Raw genomic sequence first — 21,379 nt, forward strand, 5'->3', positions numbered from 1 at the left:
GAATAGTAAATCAAATCTGTGGTAGAAATGGTGGTAGCATAATATTATTTATTCCTCCATTTATTTATGTGTGTGTGTGAATTTCTGTGTATTTTGTGTGTTGCCCTGGCAGACTCGACCAACGCCACCTCACCTCACCTCTGCCATGGCTGAGAACATTCTGGCCGCCGCCTGTGAAAGCGAGTCACGCAAGGCTGCCAAGAGGATGCGCATGGACGTCTACCAGGCACATGTGAGTGTGTGTGTGTGTGTATGCGCTTATCATTGCTTCTCATGAGATCAAGATCATGCTGCTTTGTGTAAGAAAGGGATTTCAGATAGAGGAAGAGGTTTTAGAGTGACTTACTGTGTGCATATGTGTGTGTGGTATGCCTGTGGGTGGGAGTGTATGCAAGTGTCATTGGGCTGGATGCCAGTGTCACTTGTAGCAAACAGGGCAACAACAGGATATCTTTTGGCTACTTCGCTGTCTGTCATTATCTGTTTTTTTTTCTTGAAATACAATTTAAAGAAACAGAAAACTCTCTGTCTATCTCAGATTAAATCCATTTTAAATAACAGATGTAACCGTTTAGTCAGCAAACCATTACACAATGTTTGCAAAATGGGAGATAAAGGGATTAAATGACACTTGTTTGGTTACACATAAACAGGTCTACTAAGTTTCAGCCAATGCAGACAGTTGATATGTGGCAAAACTGCACCTGTATGACAATACTCTTTGGGATTAGGATTTGCATACTAGGGAGGGACAGCTTGTCAACTGGTCTTTCAGTCCATATCTATTTTCAGGATAAGAGTCAGGTATAGGTATAATGGATTAATGTGTCCCCAGTTTGACCACAGAGATCCTACTTTGGTTGAATGCACAAAATGCAAGATGCTGCAGGAGATTCTTTTTACTTTCAACTTGATGCTCAGGCGTATTTTTAGTTTACAGACATTACTTCCAGTTCTCAGCCTAGGATAATTAAATATATTGTCCAAGAAGAAAGGTTTGGTAAGATATATTGATCAAATCTGTGGATCAGTGTGCCTGGAAACCAATACATTAGAATGGATGAAACTGTATCTTGTAAATTAGACCCAAAAACTGAAAAAATTCACCTGTGGCAACAAGAAAGGACAAATCTGTTATGCGACAGCCACCAGGTCTGCATCTATTTACGGAAGCACAGATACCAATATGCAAACACGCATTTAAACTTCGGGCGAATGTGGTTTTAACGATGAAATGTGGTGTATTTACATGTGGTTTTTAATGTGGTGAACGGCATATCTGACTGTGATACTATCACTGAAACCACATGTAAGTTGTGGTGTAAAGATTTATCATTACAAGCATGATGAGCAAGTTGTTGATGTGGGAAGCGGAAAAAGAACCCAAACTGTTGATATCTGATTGGTGGATTGATTCTGAACCTTATGCATGGATGTGTTTGTGTGTGTCCTAGGAGGAGCCCATTGCTCTGGACAAGCCCAGCTCCCGTGAGCCGGCCTCCCTGGCCCACTCGGCGTACTCACTGGCGGCCACGGCTTACACCCAGGACCAGCTCTACACCAACGGAGGCCTCAACTACAGTTACCGTGGCTACAGCGGACTGGGCGCCAGCATGCCACAACCCGTTTCCCTGACAACTGGTGCGGCACAGAGCAATGGTGAGGGGCGTTATCTCCTGATTGACAGGATCATAAGTGGTTCTTATTACAGCCTTGACAGAAGAGACGCCTTCAAAACAACATAAAAGAGAAAAGGAGAGCACTGTGCGCACGTTTCTACCTGTGTGTGTGTGTGTTTGTGTGTGTGTGTGTGTGTGTGTGTGTGTGTGTGTGTGTGTGTGTGTGTGTGTGTGTGTGTGTCTAATAAAAGTATCATGTTGCCATCTTATCATTTCACACACACACCACACTACATTTTTAAATCAGAACAAAAACACCTTCACCAAAATTAGGGGGGAGGGTTTCTTTCTTTTTTTTGTTTTTACTTGTTTGCATTGCACTAGGTTATTTCTGCCACGTAATTCATAGGTGAAAAGTATGTTTTGTATTAGAAGTAGCTAACTTTACATTTGACTTACATTTTTGACTTACATTTGACTTTACATTTGATGCTAACATTTTTTTCTAATTTGCCTTATGCGGGGATCGAGGCGCAAACTTGTGTATTACCTACAAGTCCTATAAAACTGCATCTATTGTCTGTGTCTCCCAGGCCCCACTGACCTCAGCATGAAGTCGCTGGTGTCCAGCTCCTCCTCCTCGTCCAGCTCCAACAGCCACGCCAACAGCCACGGGCGCAATGGCAGCAGCGGCGGAGCCGGGGGCGGTGCCTCGGCCCAGCTCAGCCCCACAGAGATCACAGCCGTGCGGCAGCTGATTGCCGGTTACCGCGAGTCCGCCGCCTTCCTGCTGCGCTCAGCTGATGAGCTGGAGAACCTCATCCTGCAGCAGAACTGAGCTGGGGACGGGCGCCCACACACTTATCCGTCCACCTCTCTCTCACTCGCTCTCCCTCTCTCCCTCTCTCCCTCTCTCTTTGCTCTTTTCTCTCTCACTCTCCCCAAATCTACCACACTGCCCCCGCAGCTCCTCTCTTGCTCTGACTTGGATCCTGGCCCTCCCCCTCAACCCCCCTCTCCTATTCCCCAGAGCTGTCAGGGGCTCTCTGCAGTTCTGCACCAACGACTCTTAAAGACGTCAGCCCAAAATAGATGGAGGCAGGAAGAATCAGAGGGCAGAAGGAAGATGAGTGAATAGAGAGACGACCCTACCTTGAGACAGCATGGTCAGATGGGGAGCTAAGAAGAAAAAAAAAAGACTGAAAAGAGAGAGAGGTGTAGTGGGCAACAATCCCCACCGCCCCCTACCCCCCTCGGTGCTCCCAACCCATGTGGGTGAGTGATGTGGGCCCTGCAGTGGGACGCTATATACAGTACATAACGCCAGTGAGATTTACAGGACACCTCTCTTTATCTCTCTCCTCGAGAGACCCCCCCTTACAAAAGACTCCTCGCATTACCAACTAAAACACTTTGCTTAATGACAAACGAGTCTAACTGGAAAGTATAAATCATTTCTTTGTTTAATGTGTCTTTTTATTTTTGTTTGTTTGTTTGTTTGTTTTCTTCTTTACGCGTGCGTGTGAGTGTGTGTATGGAAGTAAATGAAAGGAGAGAGTGAGAGACTTACGTACCTGCTGTAAATAAACGCTCTCTGTGTCCTAAAGCACTTTCCCCCTACTTCTCCGGACCTCGCCCTCTCCTCCCCAGCTCTCTCCCTGGGGATGATCGCTTATCTTATGCATAAGGAGATGCCATTGCTACCACCCCGACTCCTCCCCACACCCCCCACCCTCCCTTGGAAAAAAAAAATACCTCAGATCTGCCGGGTCTTCTGTGTTCTCGACTCCTGACTGACTTCACCGGAGCTGCTTTTACAGCCTCAAGTGGAGGAAATAGGAGATTCTCGCCGAAGGGTTTGGTCCAACAGCATTTCCATGCCGAAGGGTTTGGTCCAACAGCGTTTCCATGTCGTTCGTGTGTGTAAATATCTGCATAATTTTTTGAGCTGAAGTGACTTGACTACCACTGGAAAGTTTGTGATGTTCCCAACCACTTCATCGCCACGGTAACCCAACATCATCCATCCACTCCCTCCCCCGCCCCCCGTCCTTACCCCATCTTCATCTCAAAGACTTGTGTTGTCTGTGGGACTTTGGCTTTTTTTGGGTGGGGTGGGGTGGGCCATTGCACTTGCCATAGCGGGCCCAGCACAGCATATGGCTCTCCACATGAGCGGATGGGTCGGACTGCCCCGTAACCTTGGATGCCAAATCTCTCCGTCCTCAGCGTGGCGCACTGCATCCTCTCCTGGGCTTTGGCTCATCGCTTCTTGCTTTTTTTCCTCCTTTCCTGATACCTCTGCCTCCCCTCCTCTCTTCTAACCTCTCCTCTACTCAGTTCCGGGGGGGGGGGGGGGGCGGTGGGAGGCAAAGTCATCTGTCGCTAGTCTTTATATCTGTTGACTCAACTTTTTCTTTTCTTTAAAACAAATGGCCATTAATCCATGCTGCTGCTATGGACTGGACTCTATTTTGCCACAGACCTGAAACCTCAAGAAGTCAGGATCGCCAGCCTGCTGCACAACCAGACCACCTCAAGACCAAATCCATGAAGAGGCAGACGTGGGAGGAGAAACTGTTGAAACTGTAATAGCCGCAGAGAAACTGATGAGAGACTTAAAAGAAGAAAAAAACTCTGACTACTTAAAAAAAAAAAAGACAAAAAACTGCCGTCTACATTTTTTTTACTGTTGTTTTTTTTTCTTGGTGAAATTTCTATTTTCGTGGCTTGTAACGTGAGTTAGCATTCTTGTGTTGGTTTCACAGGGCTGTTTACCTTTACTCCCAGTCTCTCTCTCTCGCTTATCCTCATTTCTTTGCTGTGAGAGAGAATATTGTGACACTCTGAAGTGAGCTTAGCTCCTGAGGTCCCCTTCCCCCCATTCCACTGGGGGTCAGGGATACTCCTCTGGGCCCATCACCTCAGCCTCCAGGAGGGGTACTTGATATGATCTCTGACCTAAAATGAATGACATGCAAAACTTTAGTTTGTTCTTTTCCATTTTGTAAGTCTGGTTGTTTTTCTTCTCAAGGACAGTCTCACTTTAAGGGGTTTGCTGTCACATCACTGTAACCTTTGCTCCCTTTTGCACACAGAATACATCACAGAAGCCCTGTGCCAGGTAATTGAGGGTGGGTGGGTGGTTCTCCGTTCATTTGGAGGATCGGTAAGGTAGAATTCTCCCCTCTCCATCTCACACCAGTGTTGGCAGGGCCCTGCTGAGGGAAGGAGGGTGGCAATGCAGTCGATAATCATAGCATTCCTGGTCACTGGCAGCAGTCAGCTTAACCCACGCAAGGGGGTGGCTCAGGTGTGATCGCACTTACCCTCTGCCACAGGGCGCGGGGTCTGGGTTTTGTTAAGACAACTCTCAAATGAGTGTGACTGAATGTGTGAGAGTTCATGTGGACTCGAGGGTCACGTGTGCCGAGGGCTGTGACATCGCGAGCGCCCACTGAGCCCTGTGACTGAAAGCCTCGCGCCATAGAGTTAACACCCCTCCCGTTCCCTGCATAGGCATATCTCTACCCCACGGCAACACATTTTGGAGAATTGAGAAGAGAAAATGTAATATATTTTATTTATGAAAAGTGGTATGGGTAAATGTACACAGTGGAAATGTGTGGGAGCTGTCTATTCTAAAATGCTGTTGGTTAAAAATGACTGAGAAAATGAAGAAAATATGCAAAAAAGACCAGTCCGAGGCTACACCTCACTGTGTTCTCTCTCTCTCTCTCCCCCCTCCTTCCTCTCGTCTCTCACCTTGTCCCCCTGTCAGTGTGACCACAGTGGCCACTGAATCATCTTTCTTCTCTCTTCTGTCTTGTGACTCTCGCTCTCGTTTCCTTGTGGTGGCTCCATCCCTTTCTCTGTCTCAGCAGTATCTGCCTTTCCCTGGGGTCTCTATCGCAACTGTGCAGTGCAATGCACCATGGGAGGAGTAAGGAAGATAGCCAGGCATGGGGGGAGAAAAATAAGAGATTGATTTCATACTTAATCCTTCACTTGTTTGATGCACATCAGACGGCCGTCCCTGGTGTTGTATACTGCTGAGTCTCATGGTATTCATGAGCTCTGAATTAACCCCCTACATACACTGTCACTTTCCAATTCTTCCTGTCCTAGTCTCTCATAGTGTTCTCTTACATGCTTACAAATACACATACACACTCTCTCTCAGTCTCTCACCCGCACACACACACACACACACATAAATGTGCAGGCTCTCTGTGTCACTTGTCAGACAGTCCGTCTCCCACTCTCCCTGATACTCACACTCACAAGCACAGGTATTCATACATACATAAAGTCTCTCCCCATCCCTCTCTGTCTCTTCACCCCAGAGGCTGCCCTTGTAATGTCAGTTATGTCGAGTGATGGATTAGGCTAAGGGGAGACAGGGAGGCAGGGTTTAGAATGCTGCCTTCACTTCGGCTGGTGCTTTAGGGAAGCTTGGCTCAGAGTGATGGATGGACCCCCCTACAACAACCCCTTACCCTTTACCCTTACACATACACCCCCCCATAACCCCATTCCAGCCCCACCCTCTCCCGCTTAGGAAATTATATTGTCAAGTGCTGCTGCTGAATTTCTCTAACCTCACATGCCACTAAGCTCTGCTTCAGTTTAACAGAGAAGGAATTTAAAAAGAAAAAAAAATCAGATACAGTTGTGCGTTTGTTTGAAGAAAAGAAAAAAAGACAAGGGATTACAGTTTAAAAAAATCAACAGAAAAGAGGTCGATAGAGGCAAGATTGTTTAGTGAAGACGCTCGTGCTAAATACTCCATTCTTAACTACCCTGCACTTCATTTCCCACCTGTACCTTTCTCAAGTTCTCTGTTTTCTCGTTTTCACAGACAGCTACTTCAAGAAAACGAATTGTTCGAAACAAACATTGAAAAAAAAAATCTAGGCAGAAGACAATCTTGGAAAGGTGTATCTTCACTGTTTGATTTCCACTCCTCTTTCTGTGTGCAGCTATAGTATACAGTGTGTCTTGGAGACCGCAGAGTATTTTAGCCATAATCAGAGCATTCTTACTCAGATTTCTGACTCTTCAGGACCTCTGAAGGACTAATAGTTGGCCCCACTGTCGACACCTTTTTAAACCTGATTTCTATTTTTATTAGTGTAACGGTTATTATTACGATTATTATTATTTTATAAATACTTTTTTTGTATTGCAAGTAAGTGGTCTTTTCAGAAATATTTTGTACAATATCAACATCACAAGTGACGTTACTCTGTATGCCTATATACATTCCAAACAAGGATGTCAAAACACATAGCAGCCTGCCAGAAGAGCGTCACATGCCTGCTGCACATCAGTGGACAGACCCCTCCAAGCACACAGATGACATTTGCACCACATAAAACCGTTGACCTGACTAAAATGTTTAGATGTTATTGCAGTTAGAGGTTTGCAATTTGGCCCAGCTACTACACCATCAAAACCACAAACACTCATACACATACATACACACTCCTTCCCATCATAAGAGGGGGAAGGGGGGGGACTCCTAGTGAAGCAGTGCTCCCTCTAGAGACATGTTGAAGAACTATGGACAGATGTCCCCACTCAAACTACTGTGTGCTTTGCAGGTGAGGAAATTCACCAGGGAGCCATGGAGCTTATCTAATCTCCTTAGCCCTGATCAGGGCAGGGCCTACACATACACACACACACATGAAGGGACTGTCCACCCAGACATTTCAGGAGGTGCATGCAGGAGTGTCGCTTGTTTGGACTCCTGCTAGTGAACACACACTCTTAATTAGTCTGCTTTGGTCAGATGTGTAGCTCAGCAAAAAAAGATAAACAGGAAAACACATACACAACGGAGAAAGAAATGTAACTTTTTATTTTTCTATCAAGGGCAGTGTATAGCCACAGTCCTGTCGCAAAATGGTTGTCCGACCATTGTCTGTTGTCTTTCGTCATTTGATGGTATTGTAGGTTACTTTTGTTTTATTTTTTCTTTATTTTCCTTCCCTGTTTTACCTTACTGTACCAGAAACCAACAGTTTGGGTTCTGTTTTGGATTTTGTAACTAATACCAATGTGAAAAGAAAAAAAATGTAATTCCCTTTCTTCATTTTGGACTCAGTGGAAGTGTGATGTTTACATGTACAGATTTTTGAAATTCTCTCTTCTTTTATCAGGTTTGTTTGGATTTGTTTGTCGCATACAACTCCTTTCCCTCAATGACCCCAGTTTGTTTAATTTAAATCTGATTCCTTGTTCATTGAAGGGAAATGGGACTAGCTGTGTCTGAAACCTGGTTCATAGACACCACAATGGGATGAGGACTTGAGCTGATCAGGGTTGAGCCACTGGATGTCCTTGCCTTGTAGACACGCTCCTGCCTCAGTCAACATAGCCTGGGTGCTGTGGCCTTAAACTAGCCAGGCGCCTACCACTCGCCAATACTCTGGAGTCTGCTATTCGAATAATGTATAAGCCATTTACACACCCTCATACAGGGTTTCTAGTGTTAAATACAATTAATCCATGTTGTAAACAGCAGACTATAAAAACCTCAGGAAAATGAGAACATTTTTTTTTGTGTATTAATGTCTTATTGAAGGCCCATTTCCCTCTTTGATACCATTTAAATTATATTAAATAATTATTCTTTTTTTTATATTTATTGTGTTAACAGTGGATATTTTTTCCAGTACATGTGGCTGAATACTTAAATTCTTTAGAAAAAAAGTGTTGATGAATATATATGTGAAACAACTAAAAAAAGATTGAGGAAAAAAAGATAAAAACTCCATTTCTGTTTGTTTCAATGCAGAACAGCATGGGTGGCTCTTTTACCTAACATATCAATTTGATTACTGAAGACGCCAGCGATTTGAAATTAAGCTTTCTTCATCGTGATGTCACGGCTTAGGTAAAAATGTTTCATTACATCCAATTGTGACTTCTTTTTTCGCTCCCAAGCTGTACCTCACAAAGCTAAATATACTAATAAAAACCGTGTGCTATATATCAAACAGATCCCTGGATGTACTGTGCCTTTTCTTTTTCAGTTGAGTGTTGAGCAGTGGTAGAAGTCTTCTGGAATGATTTATCAGTCGTGCCCACCACAAACGATGGAAGCAAAAATCAGACAAGACAAATCGGGCATAATTTGTGTTGAATGAACAGAATGACTGGAAGTGAATAACTTAGACCATTGCGCATTTTACAACGCCATATCTAATAGACTTTTTTTTAGAGCTCTATTTTAGTACAACGATAGTGAATTTCGTGTTTTAGACTTTCTTAGAGCTCTATTTTACAACTACGATAGTGAATTTTGTGTTTTAGTTACACTGGATGAAACGCATGATAACGCACAGGTGCAGACGCGGTGGGAGGCGCAGGCAAAAAGCCGCGCCAAAGACATTCTTATACATAGGCTACCATCCTCCGTCACCACCAGCTCTGAAAATGACGATATTTGCAGTGGTTAGTAAATGAGCAGGTTATCCCCAGGGAGTCCTTGCCTATGTCTTTAAGGATGACGTTCATAGGACAAACCACAGTGAGTATCCTCCCCGGGCAGGCTCAATTAAATGTATTTCTCAGATCTGCTGCTCGGAATTATAGGCTACTCCACCAGACAACATGCCGTTTCCGCATTCCCACGACGCGTTTAGTTCTGTGAATGTGATCTATCAAAACACAGAACCGGTTCCACCTGATCCCCTACTGCTGTGAGGTGCTCTGCGAAAAGACGAAGAATAGAGATTACAGTAGTGTTGTGTAGCGACGTTCAGCAATCTGAGGAGATACTGTAAGGGACCCCATTCATTTTTACTTTTAACGTCGTGTCCAGCCCACGCATACTCTGGATACCCCCGCCGTTGCCGCGAGAGCCCGAGGTATCGGCTTGGGATGGAGGACTGTTGTCGCACTTGTATGCCATGTTTGAGTAGGTTATGGAACTGGGTATGGCCCGAATTTCATTATCCTAACATCACTCGGCCAGCAGAAATCCGGACAGTCTCAGGTGATATCAGTGTACCAGCGCCTAAGAAAAAGCCAACGCAGCTTTATGCGGCTTTGTTTGATTTTGAAGCCCGGAGCGAGGAGGAGCTCACTGTTAAAGAAGGTGACAAACTGTCGGTCATCGAAAAGCGGGGTGATTATGTGCTTGCCAAAAAACTTACCGGCACACTGGAGTCAGGATTACTACCGGCTAACTATGTAGCTTTGGTTCAAGATGAATTTGCAAAATACAAGTGAGTAGTAATTTGAAGTAGGCCTATGAGACCATGCTGTTTTCTTTCAATGTTCTGCAGTCTCCAATGAATGCCCAGGACATGTGTTTTGCCCTTTTATTCTTGAAATTCACCTGTCACCTACATTAATTTCGACCAAAACATAAACCAGTCTTCAGAACGTAACCGTCAAATTGTGTAATTCACGTAGTAGAATCAGACGCAGCTCCAAAGTTCTTGACCGCCGAGTATCTGAATTGAGATGCCAATTAGTGTTGGTATGGATGGAGGAGGGAGTATGATGCTACAGAAGGTTAAGTTCCTGTTCAAAATGTTGCCCAATCTGAAGAGTAGCCACGGATCAAGTTTACTACATGCAAAGTTGCGTTGTTTATTTGAGGCAGGCTGTGTTTTTGTCATATAATATTGGAGAGGGAAGGCTACTTGATTGCCAGCCATGCATCTTTCCTTCAATGCTCGTACATCTTATAATATACCATTGTGTTGCACTACAAAGATGTCAGGATTATGTTTCTGGCTATCATTTCAAAATTGCACTATTGTCTGACAGGGGTCACAGAAATCAGTCTAAGATGCCAAATGTAAGCAGAGAGCTGGTCATGGGCTTGAGAGCCTTACCTGCATCTTGCAGTTTCAGCGAAACTTGAGTCATTGAGACTGCAAAAAATAGGGGTGTGTGCGTGAGCTTTAAGCCACACCCATATTTACTCTCTACACAGGTAATATCAGGTTGTTCGCCCAGGTTTAGACAGTGACAAGGTGCAAGGTGAATCTAAAAGAATGCACAGCAGCCATCTTTTACCTTACATTTATACAACAAGGGTGAGGTCTTCAGAGCAAGGATTTCTTTTTATTTATTGTTTTATTTAAAAAAAAAAAAAGGGTTCATGGAAATGCTTTAGGGGCTTACAACTGCCATGGCACCACATTGCACTGGGAGTAGAGACTTGTACAGTATGCAGACTATCAGAATATCAGCAAGATCAAATATATTGTTATCAGCTTAGGCAGCTCCATTAGAAGCAGTAAGTTAATCACTGAATTTACGTGTGGAACCTTAGACACGTGATTCAAAGGGACTCTCAACACTGAGAATGGATTTATACATATGAATTTAGTAAAGGATCTTTGCGAAATAATAATATTTACTATCAGAAATCAGAAACAGATTTATTGTCAAGTAGGTATGCGCCTACCTGAAATTTGCTCTGGTGCACAGGTGCATACAGTAAACACATAACATAAAAACATATAAACACACTAAGTACTACACAACATCAACTGATAGCATCTAAGGTTGCGCTTGTACCTTTGGGTGTGTGTGCGTTTTCATATATCTCTGTGTGTCTAAGGCTGTTTTTGTCCCTCTCTGCATGTGTGCCCGTGCCTGAAGATGGTACTACGGGAACATCAACAGGCAGAAGGCTGAGCAGCTTCTCCTGGCCCCACAGAACAAGAATGGCTCTTTCCTGGTGCGTATCAGCGAGAGCCACAGCGACGAATACACCATCTCAGGTGAGTGCTCCTTTCTTGTCTCTAAATTGTCATCATCTCTATATCTTTGTTTCTCTTGGCGTGTATCATACTGGGGGTTGGTGAAGACATCAGAACTGATCATTGAAGGAAGTCCCACTGGAATCGGTTACAATACTGTCTCCTGCTTCAGTATACGATTCTAGAGCCTTGGTATTCTCTCGCCTCATTTCATTGCATGTTCATTGCCTTTCTCACTCCACTCTTAATTCTTCACTGACGTATATTCAATCTGAATGGTACTGTGTTTTAATACACATCAGTATTGCTTACTCCTCCCTCTCCTCTCTCCATCCTTGCATCTCCTCTCTGCCCCTCTGCAGTACCCATCTTGTGAGCTTCATCTTCTCCTCAATGCCTTTTCCCCTTTTTCCTCCATTGCCACTTAGATCCAAGTGATTCTCTTCCGCTGTGAACCTCCCATCTGCGCTCACCCTGGCATTTATTCTACTGCCCCATATCCCGGAGTCTCATTTTTCTCTCTTTCAGAAATGTAGGTCACTCTGGCCTCCATTTACCAGCCATTCTCACATTGTTAAGCCCAGTCTTACTACGATGAGCAAGGAGTGGTCCTTTAGAAGAGCCTGGTGTATTTAAAAAAGGCCACCTCAGAATGTAGTGTGCATGAGTGTTGTTGGTTGACATTGGTAAACCAGTGAATTATTGTATTGGATAAAACTGACTGGAAGATGCAGCAAGAACAATGAGCGTATTACAGCTCCTAAGGAGGTTAGGTGCTTACACTGTTTCTCCACTAGAGGGGGGTAGAAAATCAGTTAATCAGCATTTGGGGGGGGTTCTTCTGGCCAAGGCCATACTAAACCGGCTGTGGTGGGGAGGATGCCAATAAATACACACCTCCCTTCACATGCCATATCAATCAACACCCAAAAATGTGCTAATTTTTATGATTTTATCCCCCAACAGGCAGAAATGAAGGTCAAGTCTATCATTATCGTATCCGGCGGTCAGTGATCGGCGCCTACTTTGTGTCTGAGAAGATCTCCTTTGCCACTCTGGATGAGCTCATTCGGTATTACCAGACCAACAGCAAGGGTCTGGGTTGCCCTCTGGAGCAGCCATGTGTTCAACAGGTACAGATATACCCACGTGTATGGCAGTATTATACATGTGTATCGACATGTATATGATCCATATATGGTGTGTAGGTTATGGACATGAAGGGAAATTATGGCCAAAAGACCTAAATGTAAGGGAAAACAATTTGACTCTAGCATACATTTTTGTTTATCTTTTGGGGTCAAGGCGGCCATGTTAGGGCAGGGCCATGCTGCTGTCCCCCTCGCAATGTATTTATTGATCAGTCTGGTTTTTTATTTATTTATGTAATTTGGCTCAAGGCCTCGTCGTGACTCCAGACTCTTCTCTCTTCCTTTCCAGCGGAGTCGCTAAGACTAAGTCACTGAGAGAGTGGACAGAGTGTTCCTCAGACACACACACACACACACACACACACACACACACACACACACACATTATATATATATATATGTATATATATATATATATATATATATATATATATATATATATATATATGTGTGTGTGTGTGAATGTGTGTGTGTGTATATATATATATATATATATATATATATTCAGTTTCATTCTCTTTGTCACTTACTGTTGCATAAATTATGCAACTGATTGTGTTTCGTGCCTAATCATTTCTAGCATTTCATTTCCTGATTTTTGTCTATGGCATTTGAATATTTTTATATGAGGGAATTTTGGGGAAGTATGAGCTAATTAATTTTGAACACACTTCTGATTTGTGCTAGATGTTTAAGGTTATGGAAATTACGCATTGAAATTGATTGTATATAATATTCCACAAGACCTTATGATCAAGTCCAATCATTTCTCTATTAGTAAGCTTTTGAGATGCACTTTGAAAAAAATAATAGTTTTGTATGACATGCATACAAAAGCTAATGTACTTTTTAATAACAATGCATAGTTTGTACTCTGTTGTGCACTTTTTAAAATGATGGGGACATTTCACAACCTTCTTCAGCAAACTAAATATTTGTAACCTATTTCTAACACTTATTTTTAGTCCAAGGCTATTTCAATTTTCAGTACTTCACTCTTTTAAAATAAATTTCCAGATGTCTTCCCAACATTTTGTGACCCAGTGCTTGTTGTGGCCCTTTGTTTAAATACGTGTCGTACACACAGACGCACAGAGAGTATATGTCCTTTGACTCTAACCCCTTCAGCACTGGTCCATTTGATCCCCCTTAGCCATTATTGTGCTGAATGCGTGTTTCTTATCTGTGATAACCTCACCTTTACCTTTGCTGACACTGTAAATATCCCCCTTGCCCTTCCTCCTTACTGTGCAATCTATACACACAAGAGCTCATCGGTTCAACATAGATATATGTCCTATCTCTATCTGTAATGAACTTTGCTCAAGGTATATTAATCATGCCTAACTGACACGTACAGTAACAACAAACTGAAGTATATGTGAATTCAGTTTTGTGTGTTTGTGTAACCCTGTAATGGAGAGCAGTCAAAATATGGGACTAACAGGTAAAGAATTGACTCTTCCTGAAAATGACTGCACCTGTGGTAGCTGTATGTTTCCATGCTGCAGCCATGGTGCTGTGGGCTATAACGATGTCTCTCTGGTTTCTAGCGGGAGCTGTTCGACATGGAGCCATGGGAGCGGCCTCGGGAGGAGTTCAAGCTGCAGAGGAAGTTGGGGGAGGGGCACTTCGGAGAGGTGTGGGAGGCAACATGGAGCAGCAAAAACCAGAAGGTGGCCATCAAGATGTTAAAGCAAGGTAGGTATAGGCATAGAAGTACCTGGGAAGGAATGTTTGATGTTGGCATTTCATTTTGTGCAGGGCTTGCTGATCACAACCATGCCTGTTATATCTATCCTGTTCATTCATGATATGTAAAATACTATGCTATAGAACCCACATTCTTATTTACATTCCTATTCCTCTGTTTTGGATGAATTTAGCAAGAAAGAGCACAAATGTGTGTGATGTGCTTTTCCCCACTGAATAGCTTTTTCAGTGCATAGCCACATTCTGCTGAATTCTGCTCACCCTCCTGGAACTCTGCACATAGGCCACACATTGGAAACGACAGCGCTTTATTCTATGAATGTATGTAGCATCAATCATAAGTGTGACCGGTCTGATTTAGCCGCAATCTGGGCATTTGAGTTGAAAACATTTAGTGCCCCCTGCATTTCCAATCCCATGCTGGATTATGGCTGGGGGAACCTAGCCCTATGCGAGAAAACCCTCTGTTATGAATTTGTGTGCCTTCCACTGATTTTGCTGCCCTAGTAAATTGGAGTAAAATGTCGCCTGCAGCAAGAACCACCACTTTGGGTGCCACCAGACACCTTGCTGCTCCATGTCCCTTTCCCCAAGTTAGACCAAGGCAGCTGACAGACAGGCTTTTCAGAAAAGAGGAAGTTAGCCCTGTTGAAAGAAAGTATCTCTTGGTTCTTCTTTTCCTTGAATGCGATGCCAGCGAACTGAATCAGTTGCACAGCTTGCGCTAAAATGCCCTGAAATGAGAAAGCATCAGTCTGTCCATGAGATATGATGACACTCTCCTGTAACTTGTGCATGTCTTCTTTCATCAGTCCAACCATATCATTAAAATGGATACACGCCCATAAGATGTCTTGTGTAAGAAAGTGAAATTCTTGCTTTAGTTGTTGAACTGAACCTCCACTTGGAATAACAGGTGGCCATTTTAGGGGTCTGAAACTTAGCATAAAGAGAGACGACAGAAGAATCACAGCTGTGTCAGTGATGAATGCACGCTCTGGTCACTGCTGTGCTTTTTTTTGGTAGTTTCCTGTGGTTTTGCAAACATGCTCTGTTTTTTTTCATGACTGTCAGTTCCTGGTCACATAAAGAGGTCTTCTACATTTTCCCTTGGCTCAATAAACGCTAGTTTCAAAATTGTTGAATGGACTATTAGTTAGAATCACAATGGTTGGAAAAATCCGTGCCTTTGCTGTTGGTCTGACTGATCACTCTCCTTGTCTGTGCTGGCCAGAGGACACCAAGCAGGATGAGTTCATAAAGGAGGTGCACGCCCTGAAGAACCTGCACCACCCTAAACTCATCAAGCTGCTGGCCATGTGCTCTCGCGGAGAGCCCGTCTACATCGTCACCGAGCTCATGAGCAAGGGCAGCCTCAAGTCCTACCTGGCCAGTGAGTACAAAACAACTTCTATAGAATCTTATCTAATCTCTCTCTCTCTCTCTCTCTCTCTCTCTCTCTCTCTCTCTCTCTCTCTCTCTCTCTCAATGTCACTCTCCACAATGTGGCTCTGTTCTTGGAGAACTGGTGGGTGGGGGAGGCAGTTGTATCTATACATTATTTGGGAGCACTTGTGTTTAAGTGCTTGTTGATGACTTATTTGACCACCACATATTGATCTAAGAAATGTTTTGAATACACTAATAAGGTGATTAAAAGTCAAAGTTAAAAAACTCTCCCTCTCTTTAACACAAACAAATATGTTGTAACAGGAGTAAATGATTGGTGTCTGTTCATCCTCTGTCTCACTGCCTCCCCGTGATTAGGTTGAAATGAACAGCAATGGTTACATACTGTATGTGTAGGCCCTCAGCTACTGTAGGCTTTGACCCCCATTAAAATTATTTATGACTGTCTCCACCTTGCACAATTCAGTCTTTGGCAAAGTGGGTGGGTTTTGTACTGTCTTGAGCAGATTCTGTAAATGATTAGGAATCACAGTGCTGTATAAGAGGATGAGTGACACGAGCTTAAAACAGTTTAAGTTATACACAGGAATAGATTCCTTGCTATTGGTTAGGGACTTTCCACAGTCCTATCACATGCAAGTATTCATAGCCAGCAACCTAACCAATATGACAACAACCCAACCATAGCTACAACAAAAGAGCACAACTGGCTGGAGACAGCCGCAACACCTTGCTGTTTGTAGCCCACACCATGTCTGATCTCATAGCAGACACACAAATATTGAGGAACTTGAAGTTGTCCACTAACGTCAGCCAGTAATCTCCAATCCCGCACTTTGCCCGATTTGCCAGTCCTGTTTGTATGTGCCTGGTGTCCACTTTTCTGCCTGAGATGCCTGTCATAGTTTAATGTATTAATACCTGCATAAACCAAAAAGCACCTAGTGGTTCAGCAAAAGGAAATATGAGGTTTGTAATAAGGTCAGCTACATCACCCACCATATATTACTGCCGGTATAAATATCTACCAATGCTGTTCATCATATCAGTTAATGTGTATTTAATTTACCACATTAACTCTATCATGTATGACCTCTTATACTTCGTTATCTCTGATCTTTCAGAGTTAGATCTTTTAATAATTTACCACATTAACTCTATCATGTATGACCTCTTATTCTTCGTTATCTCTGATCTTTCAAGGCAGACACCGGTCAATCTTACAGTGCAATTGCTAACAGCCTTCATCTTGTCTGCTGTCTGCTTTCAGCCCCCGAGGGTCAGATACTGACCTCAGCCCACCTTATCTACATGGCCAGTCAGGTGGCTGAGGGCATGGCCTACCTGGAGGACCGGCACATTGTTCACCGTGACCTGGCCGCAAGAAACATCCTGGTCGGGGAAGACCTAATCTGCAAAGTTGCCGACTTTGGTCTGGCCCGCATCATAAAGGTGATAATTACTGGAAGGAACAGGAAAGGGTGGGGCAGTGCCAAGTCTTTAGTCCTGCTGGGAAGGAAAACACCTCATTCATCAGGGGTCAAGAATCAAAGGATTCCTTCAGTTAATTGCTAGTAGGCCAGAGGCCAAGGATGCCAGACCTATAAGCCTCTGTGTTCTCACTTCTTTGTCAGAAGTGCTGACTAAACGGCAGTGGAATAATATCTGTCCCTGCTCCAACTCTCTTGCGTAAAGCATGTTTGCCTTACATATCTGACCTATTTCACACCTAGTCCACATGCCATTTGTCTGCCAGTCTTTCAAAACTCTTACTGTCACACCTATTCCCAAGAAACCTGATTTAGATGCATCATCACTTATCACCTATAAACCCATTACCAACCGCCTTTATCTTGCTTAAATCATCCACAGGGTGTTCCCCAAAGATCCGTTCCTTGACCCCTCCTCTTTATCATTTACATACTTCCCCTTGGTCAAGTCATTCGTCACCATGGTCTCCATTTTTAATGTATTGCTGATGATTTGCAGCTGTATGTCAGCTCAAACTGACCACTGCTTTCTCGCCCCCCTCATTCACACCCTGCATACTCTTGACCAAGAACCTCCTCCAACTTAACACTGACAACACTGGAGTCATACTGATTCAGTGCCCTCTAGGATTATTGGCACCATTTAGTAAAAATGAGCAAAACGATATGTGTAAAAAAATTCTTTATTGTTTATCCCTATGATCTTTCATTCAAAACATTCACAAAAATCTAACCTCCAATTGAATTAACATTATTGATATCATGAAACAAATATTTTTCTCAAAAATATGTATGCCACAATTATTAGCAACCCTTCCTTTAATATTTTGTGCAGCCTCCCTTTGTCAAGATAACTGCTCTGAGTCTTCTCCTATAATGCGTGATGGTGAACACATGGCACGGGATCTGAGACCATTCTTCCATACAGTATCTCTCCAGATCCTTCAGATTCCAAAGTGACGCTTGTGGACTCCCCTCTTCAGCTCATCCCACAGATTTTCAATGGGATTTAGGTCGGGGAACTGTGATGGCCATGGCAGAACCTTTATTCTGCAGTCGGTGAACCATTTTTTGTGTAGATTTTGAGGAGCGCTTTGGATCATTGTCCTGCTGGAAGGTCCACCCACAGCCCATTTTAAGCTTCCTTGCAGAGGCTGTTAGGTTTTCTTTTAATATCTGCTGGTATTTGACGGAGTCCATGATACCATGCATCCTAACAAGATGTCCAAGGCCTTTGAAAGAAAAACAGCCCAACAACATCAAAGATCCGCCACCATACTTCACAGTGGGTATGAGGTGCTTTTCTGTATGGCTATCTTTCTGTCTACGCCAAACCCACCTTTGATGTTTGTTGCCAAAAAGCTCTATTTTGGTCTCATCTGACCATATAACCCGGTCCCATTGAAAGTCCCAGTAACATTTGGCAAACTAGGTGCTTTAGTTCTTTTAATATCTGCTGGTATTTGACGGAGTCCATGATACCATGCATCCTAACAAGATGTCCAAGGCCTTTGAAAGAAAAACAGCCCAACAACATCAAAGATCCGCCACCATACTTCACAGTGGGTATGAGGTGCTTTTCTGTATGGCTATCTTTCTGTCTACGCCAAACCCACCTTTGATGTTTGTTGCCAAAAAGCTCTATTTTGGTCTCATCTGACCATATAACCCGGTCCCATTGAAAGTCCCAGTAACATTTGGCAAACTGTAGGTGCTTTAGTTTCTTGTTGATTGACTGCAGAGGCTTTTTTCTGGCAACCCTCCCAAACAACTTGTGATGATGTAGGTGGCGTCTGATGGTAGTTTTGGAGACTTACTTTGGCCTGTGTCACCTAATATTTATACCCCAGTGCAACGGGAAGTCACGGTTGACCACTTAAGAGTTCCTAATCAAACAGGTGAACTTAAAAAATGTAAAACATGACTGGAAATATACTTCAGTTAGATTTTAATAATACAATTTTCTAGGGGTGACAATAATTGTGGCACACATGTTTTGGAGAAAAATATTTATTAATATTTAAATTAAATTCTTTCAATAATTTTACTTCAATGAAAAAGTAAGATTTTTGTGAATATTTTGAGTGAAAGAACAAAAGGATAAACTGCTTTTTTTCATAGCCTGTTTTGTTCATATTCGCTAAAGGTGCCAATAATTCTGGAGGGCATTGTAGGCCACAAAACCACAATCTAAAAACACACTGATCTCTATCTTGACATTGTGGTATCCATGGACCCCAAACTCTAGAACGCCCTACTACATCTCCATGACTGCTAAGCATCATCTTATTCAAAGCACACTTGAAAATACATCTATTAGCCTTACACTACTCATAGTCCTACACTCCTTGTTACTTACGTTCTGATGTTCTCTCTCCACTTATCGTATTGTTGCGGTTGTTTGTTATGCTGTCTTCCTTGACAATTATGTTGTATAGCTGTGGTTGCTGTATAGTTCTTGTCGCCATGTAAAGCAACCTTGTGTTTTAGAAAGGCGCTATTCAAATACAACGTATTATTATTATTAATAAATTGAAATGTCTGCCATGATAGACTAATGCAGACCTCATCTGAAGCCCCAGCCTAAGAAGAGGTTATCTACTGCTCTAATGCCATTTTTCGGTCTAGTAGTTAGTTATTGTTCTTGTCATGCTGGCAAAGGCCCTGATGGCTAGGCTTAGTGTTGCTAAGGGATGGGATGCCCATGTTAAAGCTTTTTCATGCTGCTGATTGGATGCCCATGTTAAAGCTCCTCCATGCTGCTGATTGGATGCCCATGTTAAAGCTCCTCCATGCTGCTGATTGGATGCCCATGTTAAAGCTCCTCCATACTGCTGATTGGATGCCCATGTTAAAGCTCCTCCATGCTGCTGATTGGATGCCCATGTTAAAGCTCCTCCATGCTGCTGATTTGCAGGACAGTGTGTACACAGCCAGCAGAAGCACAAAAATTCCTGTGCGCTGGACGGCCCCCGAGGCGGCCCTTTACCAGCGATTCTCCGTCAAGTCAGACGTCTGGTCCTTCGGCGTGCTACTCTACGAGATGATGTCACGAGGGAAGATGCCATATGATGGTCAGTGTGTGTGTGTCTGTGTGTGTCTGTGTGTGTGTGTGTGTGTGTGTGTGTGTGTGTGTGTGTGTGTGTGTGTGTGTGTGTGTGTGTGTGTGTGTGTTTTCTGTCTGATGAAATATAATTCCAGAGGAAGCATCAAGTCTCTCTCTCTTCCTCTTTCAATAATGTGTTTTGGTGTCACTCCCATCTCTGTCTATCTCTCTTTCTCTCCCACTCTCATACACACTCACCAACACATTCAGGGAAGAGTAATAAGGAGGTGCTGGAGATCCTGGCATCGGGGTACCGGTTACCCAGCCCACCCAAGTGCCCACCCAACATTTATCGCATCATGCTGGAGTGCTGGAACCCGGAGCCCTCCAAGCGGCCATCCTTCCACGCCCTGCACAGCCAGCTGGACAACATCTACTCCAGACTCTACTTCAAAACCATAGAGGTGTAGAAGATCTACTCAAGACTCTACTTCAAAACCATAGAGGTGTAGAAGACCTGGGTAGCTGGCCAGTGGAGGGGGGTGAAGGGAATGGAAATGGAGAGTGATCAAGGCAAAGGAAGATATATTAAGAAGAAAGGGAGGGAGGGAGAGAGGAATTGAATGGATTTACTATACCACCAGTATATGCACTATACCACATGAACACAAATGGACACTGTGTACTGGCTTTGTGGTGTCCATTTTTACCTTTATAAGATATTTCACTTTCTTGTGTTTCCTAAAGTTCAGTTCCAAGCTTCTATTTTATTCATTTGTTTTTAAATGACGCTATGTGCAATAATGAGCCTGCAGCTACTCCATGCTTTATCCCATGGAGGCAGGGGTCAAGAGAAAGGTGGAGGTCAACAGAACAGAGCTCTCAACCAAGCCAAGGATATAGGAGTGACCCTGGGATGGGAGTGGGTCTAATTGGAGTGGTGGTCTTGGCAAAGCTGGCATCCAGTTCAATACAACCAGGCTTGCAAGGCATTATTCTTAATGTAGGTCTGGGTTTGAGATGTTTTGGACATGATCTGCAGAACTCCAAAGTTAGCTTAGACTCACACCCTAGTGTCATTGTTACCGTCAATCCCTGGCTTCATTGAGGTTTTAAAGGTGCACTCCAGCTACATGTAATCCATGACTTTTCCTGAACAGAAAATGTGCTTTTAATGGAAGTGGTGTTATATTTTCAGTGCAAATAAAATGACTGG

The 21,379-nt window shown here is 43.4% G+C and overlaps 2 protein-coding genes across 2 annotated transcripts in view; both read left to right on the forward strand.

Annotated features, from left to right (window-relative positions):
• The window catches only part of nol4lb (nucleolar protein 4-like b), a gene marked incomplete at both ends in the record, with an annotated part of 75,906 nt that extends 73,449 nt beyond the window's left edge, over positions 1-2,457 (forward strand). Inside the window, 3 exons of the mRNA XM_080853665.1 lie at positions 113-232; positions 1,455-1,659; positions 2,213-2,457. Coding sequence (XP_080709791.1) covers positions 113-232; positions 1,455-1,659; positions 2,213-2,457 — 570 coding nt within the window. The remainder of the gene's footprint in view (positions 1-112; positions 233-1,454; positions 1,660-2,212) is intronic.
• A 7,055-nt stretch (positions 2,458-9,512) lies between these two features.
• Positions 9,513-20,633, forward strand: srms (src-related kinase lacking C-terminal regulatory tyrosine and N-terminal myristylation sites; the record flags this gene model as incomplete). Its single annotated transcript, XM_080853585.1, has 8 exons — positions 9,513-9,859; positions 11,253-11,374; positions 12,320-12,486; positions 14,058-14,205; positions 15,452-15,610; positions 16,898-17,079; positions 20,035-20,191; positions 20,434-20,633. 8 exons carry the CDS (start codon positions 9,513-9,515, stop codon positions 20,631-20,633), a joined length of 1,482 nt encoding a protein of 493 aa, XP_080709711.1.
• Between the last annotated feature and the right edge of the window lie 746 nt (positions 20,634-21,379).

The sequence above is a fragment of the Sprattus sprattus genome (genome assembly GCF_963457725.1).
Source record: "Sprattus sprattus genome assembly, chromosome: 16".
Lineage (NCBI taxonomy): Eukaryota > Metazoa > Chordata > Actinopteri > Clupeiformes > Clupeidae > Sprattus > Sprattus sprattus.